The sequence below is a fragment of the Helicoverpa zea genome, chromosome 1 (assembly GCF_022581195.2).
Source record: "Helicoverpa zea isolate HzStark_Cry1AcR chromosome 1, ilHelZeax1.1, whole genome shotgun sequence".
Taxonomy (NCBI): Eukaryota; Metazoa; Arthropoda; class Insecta; order Lepidoptera; family Noctuidae; genus Helicoverpa; species Helicoverpa zea.
Genome location: NC_061452.1, coordinates 10,032,847 through 10,057,603, shown reverse-complemented (window position 1 = coordinate 10,057,603; position 24,757 = coordinate 10,032,847). Strand labels below are relative to the sequence as shown.

Genomic DNA, 24,757 nt, shown 5'->3' with positions numbered 1-24,757 from the left:
ACGTTTCCTAAACTGCAAATTTATTCACCGTCTAGGGTTAATATTGAAGGTTGCGCAATGATTTATTCTTACCCGACTTAAAAATAAAAACAGTTTTTTTTATTGGACAATACGTTAAATTGCGCAATTTAATTGATCGTCTAGGAAGCACCTAAGAATGAATATCAAAATAGTTTCTCTTTTTGGCACATGCGTTTGGTGAAGCTTGTGTATAGATTTAATAATCTGTAGCACTGATTTTACTGTTGTAGCCCACAGATTATAAATAGTTGTATGTAGCCATTTATCTGACAAATAACCTAAAAAGACTGAATTTTATATTATTGTATACGTAAATAGTAAGTGAATAAATATTCAGACAATCATATCAGCAGTGAGTCGGTGGAACAAGATAACGATAGTGAGTAAATAAATATTCTTATCTTTATTTTACATTGTCCCGGCGTTCTGCAGAAGACGTAGCTTCGCCAAGTCACTAAAATAATTAATTTATATTTACGCGAAATTAACTATTATATCAAGCTATTTACATTATGAAACGAATAGAATGTTTGTGAATGCAAATCCTGTTATTTTATAACATTGATTGCCGGCGAAACAAATGTACTGTTAATTTGGATGCTACCTCGATTAATATGTCTCCTTTGGCACAGTTATGCGGTGTTGTATTAATATTACATCAAAAGCAGTATAACGCCTCTCTATTTAGCAAATTTACTCTGTAATTTATTGAACATGTAATGAAAAGTAATACATACATAATTATACACCTTTTGGCGATTTTCGATTGCATTGGATATTTTGATGGACACAAACTCATCAGGATATATGCTAGTATGCTGTTTATGCAAAAGTTAATAAAAATTAGTTCTTCCATTTATGACTTTATAATACCACAAACAAACATTGCCAAGCAAACTCAACACCAATTTTTTTTGTTTGAATTAAAAAAGGACAGGGATCTTTCATAATAGTTTATCAAGAAAAGTCACATTAAAATGTGGGTGTAATATGAACTTTTTGGATTGGCTCTACATCTTTTTGAATTTTAAGTAATTTAAGTATGTATGTTCATAAATGCTGGACACTCATTCACAGTTGATTGTTTTTTAATGACTTTGGAAGCCACTTTCATGACTGTGCCCATTTATGATATTGGGATGTTGAAGTTTGGTGTCCAGAGTCCAATTTGTAGGTTTATTGTCATAAAATAGACTTTATGTAGCAATTTTATTGGCCGATGTTGGAAGCAGAGTGCTCTCGTTCTACATTAATTCTTCTATGTTGCTTTGGTCTGGTGTTTACTTCTATAACTAGGTTTTTCATAGTCTCTTGATCAAGATATAAAGCATGTGGCTAATATCCACCTAAGTCAACCAGCAATGCTTGGCTCGGTTTGTCCATGGACAACTATCTATATAGAATACTTAGATCTTAAAGTGAGTTTGTCTGACTTTTAGGAGGCACATAAAATTGTGGGGCCTAGCTTTAATTTATACATAATAAATAAAAATAAAGTAATTTATTTCCAAAAGAATTGCAAAGATTACAACAGTGGGATTTAGTTTTATAAAGTTCAACTACCTGTCTGTAGGTTCGACTACCTACACAATTAAGATGGGTGGACTACTGTTCTCCTAGACAGGCTAAAAATTAGCCTGTAGTAGGAAAAGTTCAGAGACAATTGTTTTTGGCAATTGTTACTAATAGTCGCAACCCTGAAAGTCTGGCAACCAATATTTCACAGGGGGTATTGGATCACCCAATTCACTAGTTAACTGGGTAGGCAGTCTATATGTAAAACATTGGTATGCATTGGTTTAGGCCGGCAATACACGGACCGCTTGAAGCAGTCAGGAGGCGACAGCTTCAAGCTGCGACTGCACAGTGAACTGCAGAGTTCTATGGACGCACATACACGAACGACAGCTTGAAACTGTCGCCCCTGACTGCTTCAAGCGGTACGTGTATTGCTGGCCTTAGACTTGAACTTGAAAGAAAAAAATCTCAAAAGAACAATGTTCCATACTCAAATAAAATACTCATCTCCACCAATCACCAGTACCTACCAACTAAATATCTCTGTTACAGCCTTTTTATCATCCCACTGCTGGGCACAGGCCTCCTCTCACACGGAGAAGGATTGAGCATTAATCACCACGCTTGCTCAATGCGGGTTGGTGATTTCAGACTATAGTCCAGGTTTCCTCAAGATGTTTTCCTTCACCTTTTTTATCAGCCATTGGTGTCTAAGATATACTTAGAAAGTACATACAAACTTAGAAAAGTTGCATTGGTACTTGCCTGACCTGGAATCGAACCCACACCCTCATACTCAAGAGGCTGGTTCTTTACCCACTAGGCCACCATGACTTAAATATCTCATACTAAATATCTCAATGCCATAAATTCCTCTAAGACATGTTGGTGTCAAACGTAATAAGCAGACTCATTTATAAAATATTATAGCATATTTTGCTGTTATTAAATGTATCCTCTAAAGCTTTTTGGAAACCTCACATTTCAAAGAAGTAGTTTCATTTGATAAGGCTTTGCATATAATTTTCCAATGCAAGTACAATAGGACCATGAATTTCCTTACAAATTGCTGCATTTCTCCTCTTAGCTTTATATTAGTTCAAATGTATTCACATAATTTGTAAGTACTGCGCCGTTTAATGTGAGCTTTTACTCTCCCAAAGGGTGTTACAATCTCACACTATTTAATAAATATCAAAGAAATATTAATCAATGTTATACTGCTAATTAGTTAAAAGGCAAAAAACCTAAAGCTCAAAGCGCAAGTTGTGTTTCTGACTTGTAGAGCTAGAAATAGCTAATAAGCACTGAGTGTCTCTAATTTATTCCGTATTTGTTCCTCTACAATAAATAGATGTTTAACATCGAGCGGGTAATGAATATCAGAACACTCGCCAACCCTTCAGGGAATATAGACACATATTGTACCTACGTCACAACTAGTCTCGCTAACTATAAAATAATTAACAGCAAAGTTTCAGGAACATCCAATTGTAGAGCTTCAGAACCGTAAACAAAGTTCGGAAGTAATTGCCATTGTATTTTGTATTGTGTAATGTTTGAATTGGAAGGTCCACAGCGCGCGATATTTCCGAACGCAAGGTTATTTCAAATGTAGTTAACAACTCAAAACATAATTTGGTTTGCTGTTGCTAATTTTGTGTGTAGCAATGAATGAATAATCAACCACAGAGAGAGGGAGAAATCCGCTCAAAAGCTACACTAGAAATTGTCGTGTCTATTATCCAGAACACACTGAGAGCTTGTTTATTGATTAAAAAGAAAAATGAAGTGACAAGTCTGTAAAAAAAAAATGCTGAAATATCCTCAAGACTGATTCAGATGTTACTTTTGTAAGTTTTACACTACATCCCAAATGTTCAAACACTTGATAAGAAAGTTGATTCTTGTGATCGCAACTTGGGGAATCTTAGTTTAGCATGGAACTGAACCAATTTAGAAAGCGGTAACCATAGACTGATAAGCCAGTTAGCATAAGTTATTGTAACTTACGAGAAGACGAGACTGCTTTAAATCAGATTTCGGTACCTGCTCTAGTCTAAAGATTCGAACCAAAGTAATTAAGTTGGTAGGGCTCCAAAGAGTTCTGAACCATGCAAATACGTTTAAATTTATAATTTTACTAGCCTTGATTTCGTGCCGTTTGTATCCCACGAGCCAGAAAAGTTTTTGGTCAGTTTATGATGAATAAATCTTGGGGTACCCGTCTCTTTCGGTGAATTGCGTTACGGTAAATCCAAAGCTAGAATATTATTAGCTATTTTGATTGTATGCATTTACCGGTTTTGTAGTAATTTGTTCGTCTTACTGTACACAAATGTAGGTGTTTAGTGCCGTGTGACGCAGGCGCGGGTCTGGTAACCGAGAGTCGTTAACTACAGTCGGGAGACGGAATTGTCAGTTAAAATGTAGTGGGCCCAGGCCCAAGGCTATTACTGCTACATCTGTATAACTGGTACTGTGATCCCTCCCTTAACACCCTGACAAATACGTCTCTATTTATGGTGTAGGGATGTTCCATGCTCAACTCGTAGACTCGGATCACGCTTTCATGATGAGAGTTAAACATCCGTCTATGAAATTGGTCAAATATTTAAGGTTCAAGTTTACTGAAAACCGTCAGGTTTCTTGAAACAACGGTTCACTATATTTTTCATATACAATTTTCAAAGTAAACAGATATTTTAAGAAAAGTGGATTTTTATGCTGCGACGTAACAAAACTGACCATAACAAAATTTACCGCTTATATTAAACATGTTTATCATCGTTCGAAATAAAAACACTGTAACTCGATAACTTTCATCGTCCTGCAATGAGCACATATTGTTTCAGGGAACTCCCGCCCTGCTTAGTTTTACCCATAAATTACTTTTAAACTCTGTGTTTGTAATAATATGTAAAATGCCTAGATAATAGAATGGTTTAGGGCTCCCGAATCCCAAAGCTGCGTAGCGAACGGGCGCGGGTGGCAGGATGCGCCGGGCGGGCGGCGCATCCGCCCTGCGTCAGTGCCGTCAGTCGCCCGCCGCCGCGCGCTCGGCCGGCCGCCGAACCTACGTACACACCCTTGCGATAACAATAGAATGGCCTGCGATTTCTTTGAACTACAATTCATGACATAATAATATTACTACGAGTTGTAGTATTGCATTGTTTATCTATAAAATGCTAATATAAAGAGATATTTAAACAAATTGTTACACTGTCTGCATAGTTTATCGTTTTATGTTTGCAAATGAGATATTTATACTTTAAAACTCTTTATTATAAGTATGTTCAAAAGTTGTTGTGCGCGACCGAGCAAAAAAATAAGTAAAAGCAAATCCAAACCAGAAAAAATGGATTCAAACTCAGAATCAGATACCGAAAATACAAAAGAAAAGTTACCGACGAACGGGGATGAAAATACGCAGGCAAAGGATGAGTTGAAACAAACTATTAAAGAATCGGTAAAACCAGAAGTTGCAATAGAAGAAGATGAACTTAAAATTTCTATTGAAACCACCGCTGATGAACCTACCAAAATGGAAGATACTGAAGAGGCACGTCACGATTCTATCAGTGAGGCTGGAGAGGTAGACACATTAGATCTCGTGCTTCCTAAAAAAGACTTGACAAGGAAACGATATTCAGTAGATTATAACAGGACCCGTCTAAATTTTAAGCGGTTTTCTGTAGACTGTCGCCGCGACTCTGCCACTCTTGAAGAGTTGTCGCGTCTAGAGCAAGAGCTAGCAAGGACTAATGTAGATGTTCGACCAGAACGAGGCCGTCGCAAATCCTCAGGGATATTAAAATCTACAACAAACAGTAGCAACGGCATTTCAGAGCACAGGCCCAGCAGTAAACAAGAGTCGGATACCGAGGATGATGAAGTGTTTGAGGAGAATGCTGCCAAACCCAGTGAAAATGAAGGGCCTCGAGAACCACCAGCTACACCCGTTGGTAGAGACGAGCTAGCGTTAAGGAGGCACAGATTTTTTTCGGATCTTGTTTGTGCTGCACGCGCTGCTGTGGAGCATCGTGTTCGCTTTGATCCACTTGGCCCTGTAGTGGCCGACCCAGGTAGGCATATTGAGTGCGTAAATAAAAACTATTTAATAGCTTAACAGAGACACCCGGCACAAACCTGGTTTTTTGAAGTACCATAAGTATGGAAACAATTCTAAATATTTATTGAGTCGAAATTACCTATACTTACTAAGTCCAAATTACTAAATTCTGGTTTCAAATTTCATCTTTGCTCAATTAATCTGTATGTAGTACCTGCATTCCGACATACCGTAGGAAGGTGTTTGGATATTTGGACCAATGATGAGCGAAAATCGATTGATTCGTTTGGCCTCTGCCCAAGTATCTGGATCTGATTCACAAACTTCAGCTTCCTTCCTCTGAAGATGTAAATAGATTGTTGTAGGTATTTTCAAGTTTTAATAGGTTTATAAGGAAATATCTTGGCAGTTGGATCTTATTGTAGAATTGGTTGAATAAACTGCTCCCCTTATAATTTTTCCAGTGTTTTCCAAGCTACTTTCATGTTTGAAAACCAATACCTCCTCGACATTTTCTTATTTGACGAAACCTGTCATAAACAGATGATTTGTAAAGTTATTATTTCTTTTGTAATACCATACAAAATGAAGTGTTCTCGATTCTTTTTTTTAGTGCAAACATTTCAGTGAGCGGATGTGGGTGGGTGTGAAAAGTCATTCAATTAGGGAATAAAGGGTGTAAACCAATTTATTGGCGATAGTCATGGATGAGTTAACTCTTTTATGATATCAATACGACAGCATGGCGGGTGTATGCTATCAATTGATACTTCACCTTCATGTGTTATATATTGACGAAGGCAGTTCAACAGTACAAAATATTAATGCTATAATAAAAAGCAGAGAAGGCAAAAATAGTTGTTAGAATTTTTAAATAAAAAACGGGATATTCGTTTTTGTTGTATTGAAAATATTCATCTCACAAAATGCAAAAATATATTTTGCTAAAAATGCTTCTATCTTTTGTTAATCAGTTAACAGACAAGTTGAAGATAACAAATGAATGTAGATCTGACTGAGATTCTGATGTCCGTACCTTCCCTCGAGAATTGAGATGTTACGTAACAATGGGAAATTACAATTGATTTTCCTCCATCCGTTGACACTTGAAAAAGCGAGGAACTAGAGCCACATAATGTATGTGATTGTTTATTCTTTTTATTTCTTAGTTTTTATTTTTATTTTGTTAATTTGTACATTTACTCGTAGTGTCATTCAAATAGTGAACAATGTTTTATAGTCTCAATTCCGATGTAAACAAGTTTATCCGATAACTCGAATGTAATGAATTGAACTAAAAGTATAATTAATAAACTTAATAGGTAAGCCGTTCCGTACGCAATAAGTGGAAACTTTAAAAAAGCAATAAATGTTTATGAAATTCTATTCGATTTTCGGATTGTAACTTTAGAAATAACTGTAACTTTAGATTTTAACTTTAGAACCGATCGACGGAAAACTGCTTGATTAAATTTTGTTTTGGTTACCAATCCCATTTAACTCTGGTCAACCTTTCAGTAGCTAATAACAGGGAAACGAACTGATAAATCGTCTAATCTGAAACACTGTATTTGTTGGGGATTAAAACGATATCGTTTGCATAAAGCTCCAAACTTCGATCACCTAATTGATACTTTAAGTAACTTGAAAGTACCCATATTTTGATCTTCTCGAGATTTATTTGCCAAAAGTTTTCTCGTTGACCTTAGCAAGACACAGTTTATTAAATATTTTCTAAGTGGCCTTTCAACCTTTACGGAAAACCGTACATATAATGCCTACACGCCATGGCCTATTTTGTGATGTCTGGTATTATTCCCCAAGGGAGCATACTTGTAAAGATCACAAAATAATATTATGATCGATGGACGGAGTAGATTCTGACATGCCATTATTGTTGACTCTATTATAAGGTCTCTTGTTATGATAACATCTAATTTAACTATATTCTGTGAAATGAAGTCTTTACCTTTTGGTTATTCCAGTATAAAAAATAAATGATTTTGTAAACGTTACGAATACCTAGACATGAAAATAATTTATATGATGTTTCATTCAATTATTAGTAAGGTGTCAGATGTCTTGGTCTTGAATGATTTACTTATAAAGAAGTAGAGCCGATTTTAATAACTGTAAGTTTATTTATTTTCCAAAGGCTTCACAATGTAATATGATCCTCAATATTGAATTATAATATTCTATTGGTTGTTAATCAAAATTAGGTTAGCAAATATGAAATAACAGCTGAAAGTGTTGCATGTTCTGTTGTTTGTTGTGAGTCTCACACGGATCAATACTGTTTCACTTGTTAGCAAATTACCTTGATTGTTTGTCGCATTTACTCTACATGCATTTTATAAATAAATTCAAAGAATTTGCTTGCTTCAACCTTTACCATACCTACATTGAATTAAATATGTATAAGATGTTCGAATATCGAGCGCGGTGTCTGTATGACGAGTGATTGGCTGCTGTTACTGTCATGTTCCAATACACGTACCGTATGCTGTCATCATTAATGAACAGGACGTCATCGTGTAATGAGTCACACCGATACAGCGTCGCTCGCAGCGCTCGTAAGAGCATGTAGTTCGGCAATCGTAAAGTTTCTTTCTAGAGAACGGTTGGCGGACACCCGCTTCGTCTCTGAATCATCGTCACACATCCGTCCGCGTTGATCCCAGCTCCCGTCAGTATACGACGACGCACGCGCATGTTTACACGCATTGTGCCTTTACTAACAGTGCATGAAAAACAACAGTTAAGTGCTCTGAAAGTGATCATTTCTGTGCTTAATATTGGGTGTTATTCGGATCGTTTTTCATAGAAATTGGTAAGCTGCTTGATGTTTTACTCGTAAACCTTAAAATAAAGCGGTGACTAATATAGTAACTAGATAAGGCAGGTCTGTAAACATTCAGAAAAAAAAACTGGAGTTATAAAAACAAAATGTTTAAATTAACGATCCAGCATAAACGATTTCCTACAATTCGCGTGAGCTTATCAATGTTATTAATGTATGGGCTGTCACCGGACGTCAGGCAACACTAGTTATGTCAATGAACTTGATGGTTTTGGTGTGTTCGTAAAATATGCAATGTATTCTTTTAGCCATCATACTGATAACGCAAGCGGGTGCATAAAGAATGTGGAAATATTTGTGTTATAGAGCAGATATTTTTATGGAATGAACAGTTTTGTAGTTGTGCTAAACAACTGTAGAGTTACGAGAGCTTCTTTAATGAAAATAATTGCATAAAAATGATGACTTCTATGATGTTACAATAACGATCTGTAACTATGAGGTGGGCAATTTATCCTACCTTCAATAAAAGATATCATATCGCACTTGTATCTTTATCGATGAACATGCATAAAACTCACCCAAAATATGCAATCTTTTGCAAAATGATCTGGCAAAAAAGGCTATCAAGAATTCAGATATTGTCCAGGAAGTTTCTCCATGCTCTGGCAATCGATTCCAGTCGCCATTGTTAGCGATATAACGCTCTGCTCATGTGGAAAATTCAAAGTGGGTTAGGTATCTGCTATTCAATCCCATAATGCGGTCGCCAAAGCCGTGGCAAACACTGGATAAAGTGCTGCAATATACAAATTGTTTATGTCAAAATTCATTATTACACATCTGTTGCTATGGAAATATACTCTACCACTTATAAACTGTTGGTGGGTGAGCTCATTAAGATAAGACAAAAAATAACAGATGTAGCTAAATCCTCACTTTATAACCTTTATTTCCACCATTTGGAACCAATACTTACATACTCTATTTACTATTTTACTTCCAAAGGTTAACTATGGTTAACTAAAGGTACACTATGGTAATTTATTAATGAAAAGGGTTGCGAATACCTTTTGAAGTGCCTAATGATACTAACACCTCTTTCTATTCCATACCTTGTCCAAGTTAGAAAGATGAAAAGGCCGCAATGGAATGCCTATTTCACTTAAAAGAGGTGGAATTACGGCATGGAATACCGTTTGTGGTCAAGCTTTTGTTTTTTTAATAAGAGCCCGCTGATAACGGACGTTTTGTAGAAAGCCATTTCATTTCTGTTTTGCAAATTGTGCGACGTTGCAGAAACTTCTGAAAGATAATTTAATTAACATCGTCCGTGCAAAATAACTGAAATTCAGCGGCATGTGGCATCTGGTCGGATCGGAAACTGCAAGAAAGTATCCGATTTGAATATAAATGAAGTCAATGAATTATAGCTGCTATTAGTTGATTAAATATTCATTTATTTCTTTTAAATATGTTGATATTTGGAGAAATTGATTGCGACTAGCATTATTGATAATGTAAATACCAACCCTGTGTTGCTGATCCGAATCAAACGTTCGAATTTGACCAGCTGGCACCTATCCCAAGCGTAATGTAAATATAGAACAGTGTATATTGCTGGAAAGCAATATGACATCAGTGTTCGTAACATCTCGCGACGCCGTTTCACACAAAGTTGCCCTTGAAAATTTCCCTATTAAAAAGACCTCAAAATCTTGCAAGAAATAGGTTGGGTATTGTAAAGTGTGTGGTAGGGCCATGAAGGTTCTAAAACTTGCTCATTAAAAATGTATATGAGTATGTCATTTAGTTATAGTGGTTAGGAATGTAGAGCAAGTTAAGAGGTCCCCACTTACCTTTCTGCCTCCACCTAGACGCTGCAGGAGTGAGGCTCTAGTAGTTCTTAGCACTCTTTGAAGTAGTAGTCGTTTTATTTTTTTCACATTTTAAATGAAAAGTCATTTGATAAATGCAACTGACGCTATTGCTTTCATTTCTTTCTAGGGTTTTACATAATTACTTCGTTTCAGTTGTTTCTATTTAAAATTGAGACTAAATAATGACTTCGTAGGGTGTGGAATTATGATATATCTCGGCGTGATTCTGCCGTATCCTCTAATTTGGAGTCCATACCAATTGATTTATTGTCAAGAATTTCATATTTGTTAAGTCATACTCACACACGGACATATCCCGTTGCCAAGCCAGTGGGCGTGTCAGCTAGGTGCCAGTAATGTTTGAAACATCAGTCATGTACAAATGCAGCCCTATAATACTAAACGATGTCGATGCGTGCTTTAACTTTTAAGTGGCCAGGTTACCGAGCCTATTGTCCTTGCGTATGTAGCGTGATAACTTGTTTTCAATAAAGGTTTTACAATATTTATTTATTTATGTATTTATTATTTATTAATCCAACTTAAAACTATCATCACAGGACTTATCCTAATACGATAGCTAAGAACTTAACACTATTTTAAAAACTACGTTATTTACAACTATTATATTATACATTATTCTACTTGGTAACATATTATTAAATATTATTATTCTACTTATAGCATAAAATAAACAGTAATTCCTTTGTGAATTCACCCAAACAACATGTAAATACATCAATCTTTTTATGTAGGTCATTAATTGTGCCGATAGCTCTAGTTAGTGGTGCTTTGGCGAGTAGGTTGGTTCTCGCTGTGGGTACCAGTAGTAGAGGCGGAATATAAAAAATATGTATTACATCTTTGCTAGTCATAAATCAGAATTCTAAATCAACTATTCACATCGACATAATTTGCTAGGCGCTCTCTAAAGAATATTTTATCCCCTCATTAATTTAAAATTCTTTTAATCAAAAGAGAAATTTCCATAATGTAAAACATTCCACTGCGGTACGTAAGACAGTCTGAGTTTAACATTGGGCATTACCTTGATTAATATCTGCCGTTATATGTTTAAAGCTGAGAAGTGAAGTAGGACAAGCGAGGTCTGATTGGTCATACGATAGGTGTCCTAGGCTCACTAAGGATTGTGTTGTCACACGATTGACACATGGCTAACCAAACGTGTATGTTGCTCGCCAGATGGTTTTTAAATGCCCTCTAATGAGGTTCTCTCTCGATGTCTTGATTTGTTTTGTACCTACTTGAAGCAAAATGCATGTTTGTAGTCCAAATATTGATTGATTCTATTGAAGTTAATGAACGTCCATCACACTAATCCTTGTAATTGCCAAATATACATAAAAATGCTTGTGTATTAATTAGAATACTTAGTGCTTACTACGCTAATTGCTATACAGTAAATCATCCTATTAGGGTCGCCCATAACAGTTATTAGGTTTCAGTACATAATTAGTTGTTATTAAATCTATTAGGTATTAGATTTATAATCACCGCCATTAAAGCCTATGCTCATAAAATATTTCGGGCTTAATTATTTGTAATGAAACATAATTCATTTTGTGCGTTTTACTGCCTTGGTGATTTTTAGGTAAAACTTTTTTGAGAAAGTAGCAATATTCTAAAATATGCGGATTGGGCTAATTACGACCGTAACCTAAAAATATATAAGTATGCGAAGGTTTTATATTAAACCAGCACACTCTATATTGGTTAAATAACTAAAAACCAGGAACGTAGTGTTCCTTCAGTAAAATATAAGTATATGTAGGTAATAACAACCGATATAATCGCTTCAATATTTTCCTGGTCCAATATTACCCGCCACGTTACACGCTATTTCTATATTAGTGGTCGATCTTTACCTTGTTGTCGGTTTTCCTTTAAAATGTTTTAAATTCCTCTTTTTTCATTTCCATTCTTTAAATTCCTTTTTTTGTACATTTACGGGTTCCTGCCAGTTCGATTGATTAATTTTATTTCATTGATTTTAATTTGTGTTCAGCCGTTACGTTAACCAGAGTTTGAGCGTATTACCGCGGCTCTCCCGGCCGCTTGAAATAATAAAAGTGCCTTTATGTTGTGTTGTATTTATCTAGAGTCTTTTTTCTAAGTGTGTGATATATGCCTGAAACAGTGAACATTTTCTATTATTTACTGTGATTCCTCTTTTGAAACTCCAAAATGAGTCAAAAAACTGGATAATTTATAAGGAGTCATGATTTGCAATAAGTGCAACAGAATTTTACTCTTGCTGCGGTTTCTGGTCTCGCTCTGTGGCTTCTGATAGTTCGTTACACGGGTTACGTCATAAATAATACCAGTCTGCAATGTAATTATTGTTGTCTCGGTCTCATCTCGTTATACGCGTGCATTCGTGCGTGTTCGCCTATAAATAACTCGGAATATAATGAACAATATGTATATCCTTATTTACAAGCAAATAAACGTTTCAACATCTTTGTTTCGAGTTACTATAAACTGTGCTAATGAGTTTCTTAATTAACGAAGAACTGTATTTTGAAAGTTTATTGAGATGTTTTCCAGAGCTTAACATAGCAGAACTTTTAATGACACCTTGAAAAATAAAGAACCCTCTCTTACTAGCTCGCTGCCGGTGACAGCTAAACTTTTAAACTCATTAAACATTTTGTGACTAATTCCTCGATAAAGTTAGTCATTCTGTTTTATTAAAGGAGTATTGATGGCTCACAAAGAACATAAAATCGAAACAAAAATGTATACTTATGTCACGTATGTATTCTGATTACTTGCTCTTGATTTTCTTAAATATTTAATTTTAAGGTAACTCAGTACCTTGAAACCGTTTAATATAGTATACTGAATGACGACCGCGACATCCGAACAGTAACCTGATTGCACTTTATGAGACTGAAAGATTTTCATGACCTTTAAAGATAAGTCTATCACGGCAATGATTTCAGCTCCATAAAATTTCATCGGAGAACAAAAATAAATAATGCGGAGGCATATATCATGTGGAATAATGTGGAAAGTGTCTGTTCCCAGTTTCGCAAAAATATGTAGTGATTGTATTACTCATTATGTGAATAACGCTTACGTAAGGATACAGTTTATATTTGGAATTTGGTGTGACCTTGGCCAAGAACGACTTTATTTTAAAGTAGTTTGCTTTCTGTGTATATTGAGAACGTCCTTTATAAATAGGATTACAGCATAATTGTTTTTACATAGACAGAAATTGACGATGGCTTGGACTTCTTTTAAACAAAATGCAAATTTTCGATGTGTAGGTACCAGAATGACAAAAAGCAGGTAGGCAATTAATATGAAAAGGTTTAAGTAGCTGTTATATTATTATCTCATTCTGTTTTACAGGCTTAGGCCTATTCAGGGAAAACATTATTAGCTTTCATAATTAGATATAATTAAGGAGGTTAATTATTTAACTGGTTTTGCTAAAGGAGTGAACACCAGCTGACCACTAGAGCTTGAGGTTTCGTTATTCTTAGCGTTTACGTGTTCAAGGAGTCTACGTAACTGTGGCTTTACATAAATAATTGTTAAAAGCTAGGGTTTAACGGTCTGACAATAGTGTTGTTTTATTTACCTAGCCGGCTGAGTCGACAGTCGCGGAGCTGTGAACATTCTTTATGTTACCTTCGCTAGGTAGGTATTGGTGTACCTATATACGTATTGGTGTAATGGCAATTTTCAACGTCGTGTGTAATGGCAATTTTCAACGATGCTTGCTTTCCGTAAATAATAAGGGTGAAATATGTTTTGTACACTACAACTTACATAATTGTTAACACCTTATGTAACACCATATTTCAAGCAAATAAATGATTTACTGACTTAGGTACTTACTTACTTGCAAACACTGGTACGACCTAATAAATATAAGAGGTCCAGTTGTCCATACAAGTAATGTTTGCCAAAGTAAGTCTTTTGAAAAAACATGGATCTAATAATTCATATCTCTTGGAAGTTTGGAAGAAACCCACCATAAAATGCCGTATTTGCCATTTCTTCCACTAACCAAACCTAAGGGGTAGGAATTTTAACTTCATCGAATATTTCAGTTTCACAGATACAAAACTACGAAGTCTTTGTTGTTACACTGTTGTTGTTTCACATAAAGCCTTATATCTTGGCATTCCCTATTTGACAAGTTTTGCAAAACTGGATAAGTACTCTTTTAGATAAATACCTCGATGAAATGCTTTCAATACCTGTCGAAGATTTTTTTGTAATGATATTTTTCATAGACGGTTTCATGATGGATTTAAAGAAAAAATCTAATCCAGATGCCAGATCGAAACCATCTCAAAAAGTGTCGGATTAAGGGTATTATTAATTATTGAACCATACCGTTTTGCTTAACGATGCAAATTATAATTCATCCAGCTTAGCCATTTCTTTTTAATTTAACGCTAATGAGCTTTTGCTGCGGACGACAAGTTATTTGTGAAGAAAAATGGGAATACTGTGACGTAGACAGTAATAACTATGCAGACATTTCTTCACGTTTTTTGTTGTGCTCATCAAAGCAAAGTAATTTGGCCGTTTTACTAGTAGTACACCAACGCATAATAATTTCTTCATATCGCATATTTCATCTTATTCCGTTTATAAATATGTCATATTCTAAGGTCTCACGATACCAAAGTAAAAAATAACGTGACACCTTCGGTAAGTGGACCCAACGTTTACGATGTAGATATATCGTAAGGAACTTTTCAAAGCGTGTACCTTCCTACATAAAGTGAAGCATGATAAAATTGGCATACGGTGCTCAAATAAGTCCTCACCTCACCGAAGGTCTAAATATTGATTTTGTCAGCCTTTGCATACCTATGTAATCGTGTAAGTCCCTAAGTATATTGTGTTTTAAACTTGAATATGTAATGTCTCTTACCCTTCAATTTTATGCTTGAAGAGAATAAGTAGACATTTTATGTAACATTTTTACATACGAATGTGTCCTAGGCATAGACTTAACATAAACATAAGTATCCAGTTTTATCTTCCAAGCTACATTCAACGTTTTTAATGTTTCATTAATGTTGTTGTCTTATTATGTAAATTACATTTGTTAATTATACGCAAACACATATTTCCTGATGCGGGTTCGTTACTTCAAAGAAAGTTTCGGGACATAAACTAAGTCCCCTTAACCTGTTATACAAAGCCTTAAATAGCTACCTATAAACCCGTGCGATAAAACGCTTTTTACAGCTATGTAGAGTGAATAAAAGCCGTCTCGAACTAGGTATTTAATCTGAATCTACATGTAACCATGATTTTATTTTAAAAACACATTTTTAACAAACAAAGTATTCGTGACATATTCTATACAACAGAATGCACACAAGTTTGTTATAGGTATAAGTATTCTGTATTATAATATTAGACAGCTCAAAGTTAGGCACTCGACCCAATTCCACTATGAAAACTGTTTACCCATTTACATTCAACGCTAGCTTTCATTCAACCTCCCGGCAGTATATTAAAATAGGGTATGAAATATTTAATTTCGTTTAATTAATATTTCATGCAGAGTTTCAAATTAAATTTTAACTGATGTTCATAATTTTGCTATTGTAGGTCTGTAATAACGTTCATATTTTGTATACCCAAAGTGTAGCAATTAAAACGCTGTTATAAAGTACACAAATGTACAAATGTTCCTAGTTTCCTTAACCGCCTGTCATGTTCAACTCAAATGCGGTAAGCATACAGCAATACATTGAGAACTTAACATACAATTCAAATGATGCGTTTAAACTTTTAATACATAATTTGATAATACGTATTTGGCAAAAGTTAATATCGGTCCTGCGCCTGATCTCTTTCCGGTCGTGTCGGATTGCCGTCCCATCGGGTTATGAGAGTAAAGGAATAGGGAGTGCACCTGTGTCCGCGCAAATGCTCGTGCACTATAATATGTCCTGCGCAGCTGGCTGATCTCCTTAAATGAGAACAGTCACCGTGGCCGAAATCGGCCGTGGACGCCGTTAATTGGCAAACTCGTAGAATCAAGTATTTGCAAAAACAGCAGCATTGACGGATAAACATTAAAATGAAAGAGTTGTGTTACTACGATAAAGTCACATAAAAGAAACAGCACGCTTGCAGACGAAATGTATATAGTTACACAGTATGTAAGCTTGTTTGTTAGGTTATTAGGTCTTCAAATCTAGCATTTTTAATTATTTACTTTCCGTGTCTGATTTTATACGGTGTCGTCGGTACCGATCTATTAATGTTTCTGAGTTTCTGAACATAAATAAGTCTTATTGTTTTTCATCACGAGGAAATAAATGATTTTCCTTAATTGTGACGATTTTTCAACTTTCAAGATGATATTAATCAATTCATTTCATTTGTGAATTGTTTTACTCTCGTTTCATTAATTTGTTCGTTTTGATTAATTGTTTTATACAAGCAGTTACCTAAGCTATATCATATTGTCATCATAAGTATCAGTGTATATTCATTGAACCGTAAAAACGTTGCTGTAGATACGTACATTTTTTTATTTCGGTAAGAACATAAGCTTTCTGGATTCGGTTGGGTGTAATATTATTATGTAAAAGGATGTCCAATTTTATTTGAACATCAAATATTTTGTGAAATTATTTTACATGCGGTGTCTGTATTCGTCGTCATGATAAGCGGTGTAAGATCGGTTTCTTGGGAAATGCTGTTTTGGGAAAACGATCTATATGCTGATTGAGCCTATCGGTATTTAAATTTCCTGCCGTTCTTTGAATTACTTAAGAAAAAAATCCCTTGAAGACATACTTGGTAAAACTATGTTAAATTTGGGAATATGTTTAGGTCGCAACACTTATTTTATTACCAGAATACAGTCAGCATTTTATTTATGAGGGCTTAAAAATAGCTACTTCCACGTTTTTGTTTGAGCCAAATACAGCTGATAAACCTGTCAGCCGGAGTTGGCGATGTAATATGTCAAATTTTGCTAGCAAAATGAAAAAAGGAATTGATCGGATGGATACAAATGTACACAAAGTTTTAGCTCTTCTAGTTTGTAATTAGTTTCAAAAACATAATGTAACGCTCACTCTTGTCAAAAGTAAAAGTTGTTCGCAAGACCTCTATGTTATGTTATCAGACAAGCGCATTATCAAGGTATTATTTGCTCGATTACGGTTCTCTAAAGACGCGTTATCATATTTATCATATCTTGGTGAGTCAGTCGATAGTGAGCGTTCGACCAGAACCTAAGTCAGTGAGTCGTTTGGGTTATTAGAAATTCGATTATTTGGTGATTAACTGCAGTGAAGAGTAATGGATGAGAACACTAAGAGAAATATGAAACATCTCATCAAGATGTTTGAAAAGCGCGGAATCTCCGAGGAAGATGCGGCGGATATTACCGAGGTTGCAAGAGTGACTCAAGAGGCCTTCAATACTATTATGGGTATAATTCAGTATATTGTGTTACATTTGTTGTCTTGAATGATTGATTTTCTAGAGATGTGAAATATTTAAATGAACTAGTGAATTTCACAGCGGGCACCTGTTACCTCAGCATTTTGCATTACCCACTAAAGTGAAATTTCTTCATACATGTTTAATACCGCTCCATTTTGGTGCTGCCGTATTTCATTTAGTTTATTCTAATTTTGCTAACAGGAGAATTTGCCAGCGTTATCTATTATTCTGGGCGTAATCATGTATCAGTAAATTACGCTTATATGTAATGTATATTTTCCACTTAGCCGCACTTGAAACTTCTCGAAACTCAATAAAGGATTACTTTTATAGTTGTTATAAAAAAAAAATCCTAAAATGGTAGCTCAACATAATTTAGAATGCGAAATTTAAAAAGTCATAAATTAGGAAAAGTGCTTTTGAATGGCTAAATGGTCAGGTCATGGGCGGTGTAAATTTCCCATTACGCAGGCCCATTTCTTAAGGTTTATGATGTGCTTGTTATTCGTCGAGGTCGATCGAGCTCTTTGTATTCAAAGGGGCTTGGTTCAAAAACAAAATAACAACAACAAATACCCATAAAACTTACGAAAGAAAAGAAATAGCTGAATATAGGGCACGCAGATTTGTCTCCGCATAATAAAGGATTGTCATCCCAGCCACGGCTGCGGTGTCTGTGGTGTAGACTTGTATTCTGAGCCATTGTTTCGCGCAATTAATTTTACTCCAGCGTTTCTGCATTTTATGAAATGCTAGACGTGATGTATATGCGTTTTCATCCATGTGGATATTATAAATGTTTCATTTTTTACATAGCAGTGAGATAAAACAGATTTGGTAATGTAACATCATCTATTAATAGCTAAGAAAACCGGACGAAGATTTTATAAACGCTTGTTTGTTATTTCACACGAGAGATAAAGTATTTATTTTAAAACCACAGATGATCTGTTGCTATTTATACTGAACTTATTTTCCCTAGCCAGTAGGTACCTACGCCACAGTTTCCCTCTGAAATGTGTTAAAAAATACCGAGCGTCAGCGATGAAGTTTTATTAGACTGAGGAAAAACCTTTCTAGCAATGCTGTTTTCATAGTGGAATCGAAAAAAGTTTTGAAATAATTAATAGTTTTTAGAAATAATTAGAAATAATTTGGTTCCTGAAATATTTAGCCTGTTGTTTCACAATTATGAGTTTTGAACCTTCTTTTCTTTTATCCACTACAATTCTTAAATCCTATGTTTTTTTTTAATTTTGAAAATATCTTTTGTTGACCAGGTAGCGAAGCCGACGCTGCAGCAGCGATCCAGAGCCCAGCATCTGAGCTCGAGACCCTGATCGAGCGCTTAGAGCGCGTCACTTCGCGCCTAGAGCGCCTACCGCTGCTGCGCGCGCGCACGCCCACTCCGCCGGGCTCTCCAGCGCCCTCGCCCGTCTCCGAGCCCTCGCTGCCACCTCAACCCTTGTGTTTTGAACCAACCGACAACATGAGCGTTAACGGTTACCAGGATATAGTGCAGGTATTTCATTATTGTCATTAATATACTTGTCATTGAACATCCTTGGCAGGCGTTACGGGTAGTCAGAAGCCAGTAGGTCTGATAACAGTCTAACCAATGGGTAGTGGGTTGCCCGAGTAACTGGATTGAGGAGGTCAAATAGGGCAGTAGTTCCTTGTAAAACACTGGTACTCAGCTGCATCTGGTAAGACTGGAAGCCGACCCCAACATAGTTGGGAAAAGGCTCGCGAGATGATGATTTATATACTTGTGTTTAATTGCTCTTTGAAACAGTATACGATGTACAGATGTAGTTTGATTATTACTGTAAATGTTGAAACGAATTCCTAACTGCGGGTCAAAGGATTTCTCGAGGTATAAAAACTTTAACCGTACTGAAGGTTAGAGTTATGGAATCTTGCGTTAAGCCTTTCCTAGTTTATTAAAGCGTAGAAAACAGAACGGTCAAATATTTTTTTTAGATTACGAAATGATTTCAGTCTAAGTTTTAAGACTTAAGAATTTCAGACAAGTTTATTGAACTTATTTTTTTAGAAGCCTTTTATCCACATCATTAAGTCACTAATAGGAGAACCTACAGAAAAACAACGTATAATGAATTCATCGTAGCGTTGTATCTCGTCATGTGCACCGACCGTGCATTTAAATTCCTTATCCAGACTTAATGGTTTCGTTCGTGTTAGGTTCACCGAGCAAAAAAACCATATTGCAATAGACTCATTACGGAGAAAACAGTAAATACGGTCTAAGCACGGTATAAAGAGAGGACTGTAATAAGTTAATCCATACATGGCTACCTAAGTACATTGAACTATGCGATAACCTGTTTCTAGCTCGCTGTTTGTTTTTTGCTAAACCAATAGGAAGGACATTATAAAGTGGAAAGGAAAGTTCGATAATAATAAATCATTTATTAAACTTGGAAACAGGCTTTATATCGAAATACATGTTGATAAATGGTATTATGGATCGTATAAAACGTGTAAATGCTTTTAAACTCTGACCTTTCAGTGAACAAGGTGGCGTTTATCTTGTAAGATTTCGTTGACTCATTCTACGGAGAGTGCTACTTTTCCTGGCACAAGGATTACTGGCATAAATGGGATTAAATGGAAAAAGCTTAAGATATTTTTCTTAGAAAGTATATCCAGAAAAATATTTTCTTGTTAAATGTAGCGATAGGTCTTAGTTGTATGCCAGTAGGTATCAATTAATTAACTACGGTCGGGTGACACCGCGTCGCGCTCAAAGGCTGGGTCCCGACAAATAATAAAAATGTAACTGCTCAATTTCCCCCAGTTCCGTCAACTAGCCGCCCTTGTGCAAATACCCTTTTTTATTTACTTTGGCTGCTAACTGTTACATCAAGTCGTTGGGAGTATTTGCCAACGCCGATTGTTTTACCACACGACGCGACGTGCCGATTGAATTAAAACCGACGCGACTATTTTTATGTTTTTTGTCTAAAAGCTTTCCAAGTGGTGCCGACTAGTGTCAGGTTTGTTAGAATATTCATTCAGTACATGAAAAATAATAAAGTCAGAATCCGTTAACACTACGCAGCAAAAAAAGAAAATCGGATTAAACTTATTACTTAAAATTGCTTGTTTTTCTCGGCACGAAAGGCACTGGACGTAAATACATAGGCATAATGATAAATAGTTGAGTACTTATCCAGTATAAAAGAGTTTATGATTATCTCTTTGAACACAAGGCTGAAAAAGTGCTAGACATAATGAAATTATTATTAGAACGTTTGCCTTTGAGTTAGCAATGAACAAGTCCTTTGTATGGAAATATGAAATGTGCGTTGCGTGAATAAGTATAAATGGATATTTGATGTTATATTAACAAAACAATATTGTATATTAACTTATGTTGTTTGTATGTAGAGAAAGCTAAATCCATTTTCGTGACCAGTCTGTTGCCATATTAGTTACGTGATAGCGACGAAACGTGTCAAAGAAGGTTGATATCATAATTTCTACGATACAAGAGTAACGTGTTTCGAACACAGGCTCGTAATACACTAGTATTTTGTTTGTTTTATTTTTACTTTTTATTTCACGCTCCGTTGAATTTTAAATTATTCCTCTGTTGCTAGTACTTCGTCGAGAAAATAATGAGTTTAATCTTAATTTACTCGTTCTATTGTACAAGTTAGGTTATCAAAATAAATTGAGTTAATTGAAGGTGCGCTGGTTACTCGGTGCGGCGTAGTTTAGCCCTAGGGATAGAAGTTATAACGTTACTGAGTACTGAGAACTTCTGCTATATTTCATTTATGACGAGAATGGTCCAGACTGGATGTTTACTCACACGCTGCTATCTATAAACTATATAAACAAAGAGATTTTTTGCATCTACCTATACATAGTTGGAAAACCTATGCGCAGTTTTTCAATGCAAGCTTGGATTCTACGCTTGTGACCTTCCCTGTCTAAAACTCCTTTGTTCTGTAGTTGAACAACAAAAGTATTTTTGTGGTTTATTTACGTTTTTAACGCTATGTTTTGTTGACAGGGGCCGCTGCAGGCTTACTTGCAACTGTCGCAGCAAATCGGTGGCGATGTGGCTGCACACGCCAACCTCGTCAATGCCGCCTTCCAGTAAGACACCAATATCATACGTTTAAAGATCTTGCAGATAAATAAAACCTAGAGTTAATGTAGCTATTTGGCTAATCGTGTAGCTGCAAAGATGCGCGATGAATAACAGTAGTAAGTAGTCGAAACTAGAACACATGCATACTTACCTAAATGCATTTCTATACTTTGTAATGCTTATCATGAAACAGAGCATCTATGTATTTGGACTTTACTCCGTGACAACTGCTAATATTTATAAGTATTACTTTCAATTTGTTGGTTATTCTAGAATAACGCCCTTTTCTCCTGTTTTTTATCATTATTATTTTTTGAATGTGATGGAATAAATTGGCATCATAGTCGTGTTACGTAATAAGGGTGGATCTTTCTCAATGGTTTTTCTGGCTCAGAGCCATGAAAAGCATGTAAAGTCTCACTGCAAGGACTCTAGTACCTATAATCATGAATTTCTCCATCAAAACTTGTTTGTGTTATTGAATTAGGCACGAGCCAAATACACATTAAATGAATAAAGTTCGCTGAACCAGTGACATCGCTATTATATAATATAACACGATAGTTGAAAGTTAAATCAATTCCAAATATCACGTGAGTGATGTTTCACATTTCTACTGTTAAAGGAATATTGAAACTTTACTGATATACAGAAAATATAATGTGCTGTTAACGTTATCTGAATAGGTGCTCACCGTTATTATGTTTGAAGAACTTGAGTCAAGTAGTTTATCATGTCCATTATTTGTTTAAAACGTTGTTCACGTGAGTAACTTTGGACACTAGGGCGCAACTCCGCTACATCCAACTGGCTACAACGAGGAGCAAGCCTGCCCAGGCTGAGGAGATGCAACTCCTCGCGCCGACCAGCGAGCAGATCTCTGCCATCCAGCAGTTCCGCGAGAAGAACCGCGCTTCGACGTACTTCAACCATTTGTCTGCGATATCTGAGAGCATCCCGGCTCTAGGTTGGGTGGCCGTGGCTCCCACTCCAGCTCCCTACGTCAAGGAGATGAATGACGCTGGCCAGTTCTACACGAACCGAGTGCTGAAGGAGTGGAAGGAGAAAAACAAGACGCACGTGGAGTGGTGCCGCGCCTGGGTGCAGCTGCTCTCTGACCTGCAGGCGTACGTCAAACAGTACCACACCACGGGACTCGTCTGGTCTGGTGAGTTTACTTCACGATTATATCTATGTAGGTAGACAAAGCCGAGCAGACAAATAGATGCAAGCATCTTTGAATAATAGGGATAAGTCGAGAATAGCGAGCAGGCCGGTAAGTAGGTCTTTGAATAGATAAATCTGCCAACCAACCTAGATTTATTGAATAAGTTCTCAATAACACATAAATGTATCCACACAGTCGTTGCTTTTCCGTCTTTTCTTACCATTTCCCTGCGGTATAAACGCAAGCAGTTTTACCAAGATTGATTTGGTTTCAAAATAAAAACTAATAATAACATTGTTGTTCCTGGTTGTTCATTCTAAAGGGTCTGTGCCCCGGAGGCATCAGTTTCTTTAGTAAAGGTCAACATTATGACTTGTCCTTGGGGCTATTTCAATTCGAAACTATTTTAGTATTAGGAACTTTACAAGAATTGTTCCTAAAACAATTACAACGAAATAATTTCATAAGCTCAACACATTACCATAATCGCTACCCTAAAGTTGTTATATAAACTGTTTTCGTAAGTTGTCAAGCTCCATGACAGGACTTTACATCATTAAAGTTTTTGTTCAGAAAGTGGTACATAAATAAAAGCCGCTTGAAGCTCAATGTTCTCCCCGGTTGAACTTGACACGAGTGTGGCTCTACTCGTGAATTATTTAATACGCGCCTCAGCGTCCCAATGTCACCGCACCTTTTAAATTGACGTTATGAAACATACCCGTTTTATCGTACCCTGCATATCGGTGGGTTCATCACGGATTTATGAATTACTAAAATTTCGTGAACTGTGGTGAAATTAAGGTTTTTTGCCTCAAATTTGTTTACGCAACTCAAGTTTGGATATCCACAGAAATCTCTCTAATTAACATTAATGTCGCGCTTTAACTTTCTGATTTATTTCTGTTTATGATGATGAGATGCTATCGATAATTATATTTGTAATACTTAATATTTTTATGGTGTGTTAAGGTTAGTCTGTTATCTCTTAGCACGTGTGTGTTATGTGAGAAAATGATAAAGTGATATAAACTACTTCACTGCACTGGGAAATATAACTCGTTAAGTGCATCTGGTCCCAAGAAGTTTTCGTGCTATAACTTTAGGGTACTGTCTTGAACTCTGAGTATATTATGTACGAAGGCAAGATTTCGTAGTTACGCCACTTCCAATTATATTCATGTTTCGCTCTCAGATTTCATCCGTTCAACTTACATATTTCAATAATTAGGAAAATTTGAGAAGCTATTAATGTGGTTTTTGAATCGATTTGTCGAGTCGACATAATTTATCACTACTTAAATTATATTTGTATTTTCCTAATTCCTTCATTATTACGTTCCAATAAATTGTAAAAACCTTTAATTCTGCGGATTATTTGATGACAAATATATCAAAATGTTGTCTCTTTTGGCACAGTCCTTATTTATTTGAATAGGACTAGGATTCTGTTTGTGTTTTGTTTTGTGTCAGTTTACGGCTTAACACGTACGCACTTTTCAAATATTTGACAAAGGGTTGTGTATTTTCTCGCGAAACCTTTTGTAAAGAGATTAAATGTTTTGGTTTCAATTCTTCCTGTATACATAGGATTAAACGCTGTCCCTAAGACACACAAAAATGATTGTAAATAAATCATTATTAACGTATTCCTGCTTGATGAAAATCTTTCTCTAAAAAAAGTTTTATTTTTGTA

The 24,757-nt window shown here is 35.8% G+C and overlaps 1 protein-coding gene across 5 annotated transcripts in view; it reads left to right on the top strand.

Moving 5' to 3' along the window:
- Positions 1–246: 246 nt before the first annotated feature.
- LOC124645836 (adenylyl cyclase-associated protein 1) overlaps positions 247–24,757 on the top strand; it is a 33,582-nt gene continuing 9,071 nt past the window's right edge. The window contains exons 1-4 of one of the 5 annotated variants that reach the window (XM_047185799.1): positions 247–400; positions 19,048–19,289; positions 21,813–21,898; positions 22,679–23,061. In XM_047185799.1, coding sequence (XP_047041755.1) covers positions 19,257–19,289; positions 21,813–21,898; positions 22,679–23,061 — 502 coding nt within the window. In that variant the 5' untranslated portion in view covers positions 247–400; positions 19,048–19,256. Of the gene's footprint in view, positions 401–4,780; positions 5,628–17,590; positions 17,754–19,047; positions 19,290–21,812; positions 21,899–22,678; positions 23,062–24,757 lie in introns of those variants that run through there. The other 4 variants (XM_047185773.1, XM_047185764.1, XM_047185782.1 and 1 more) reach the window with 4 other exon arrangements.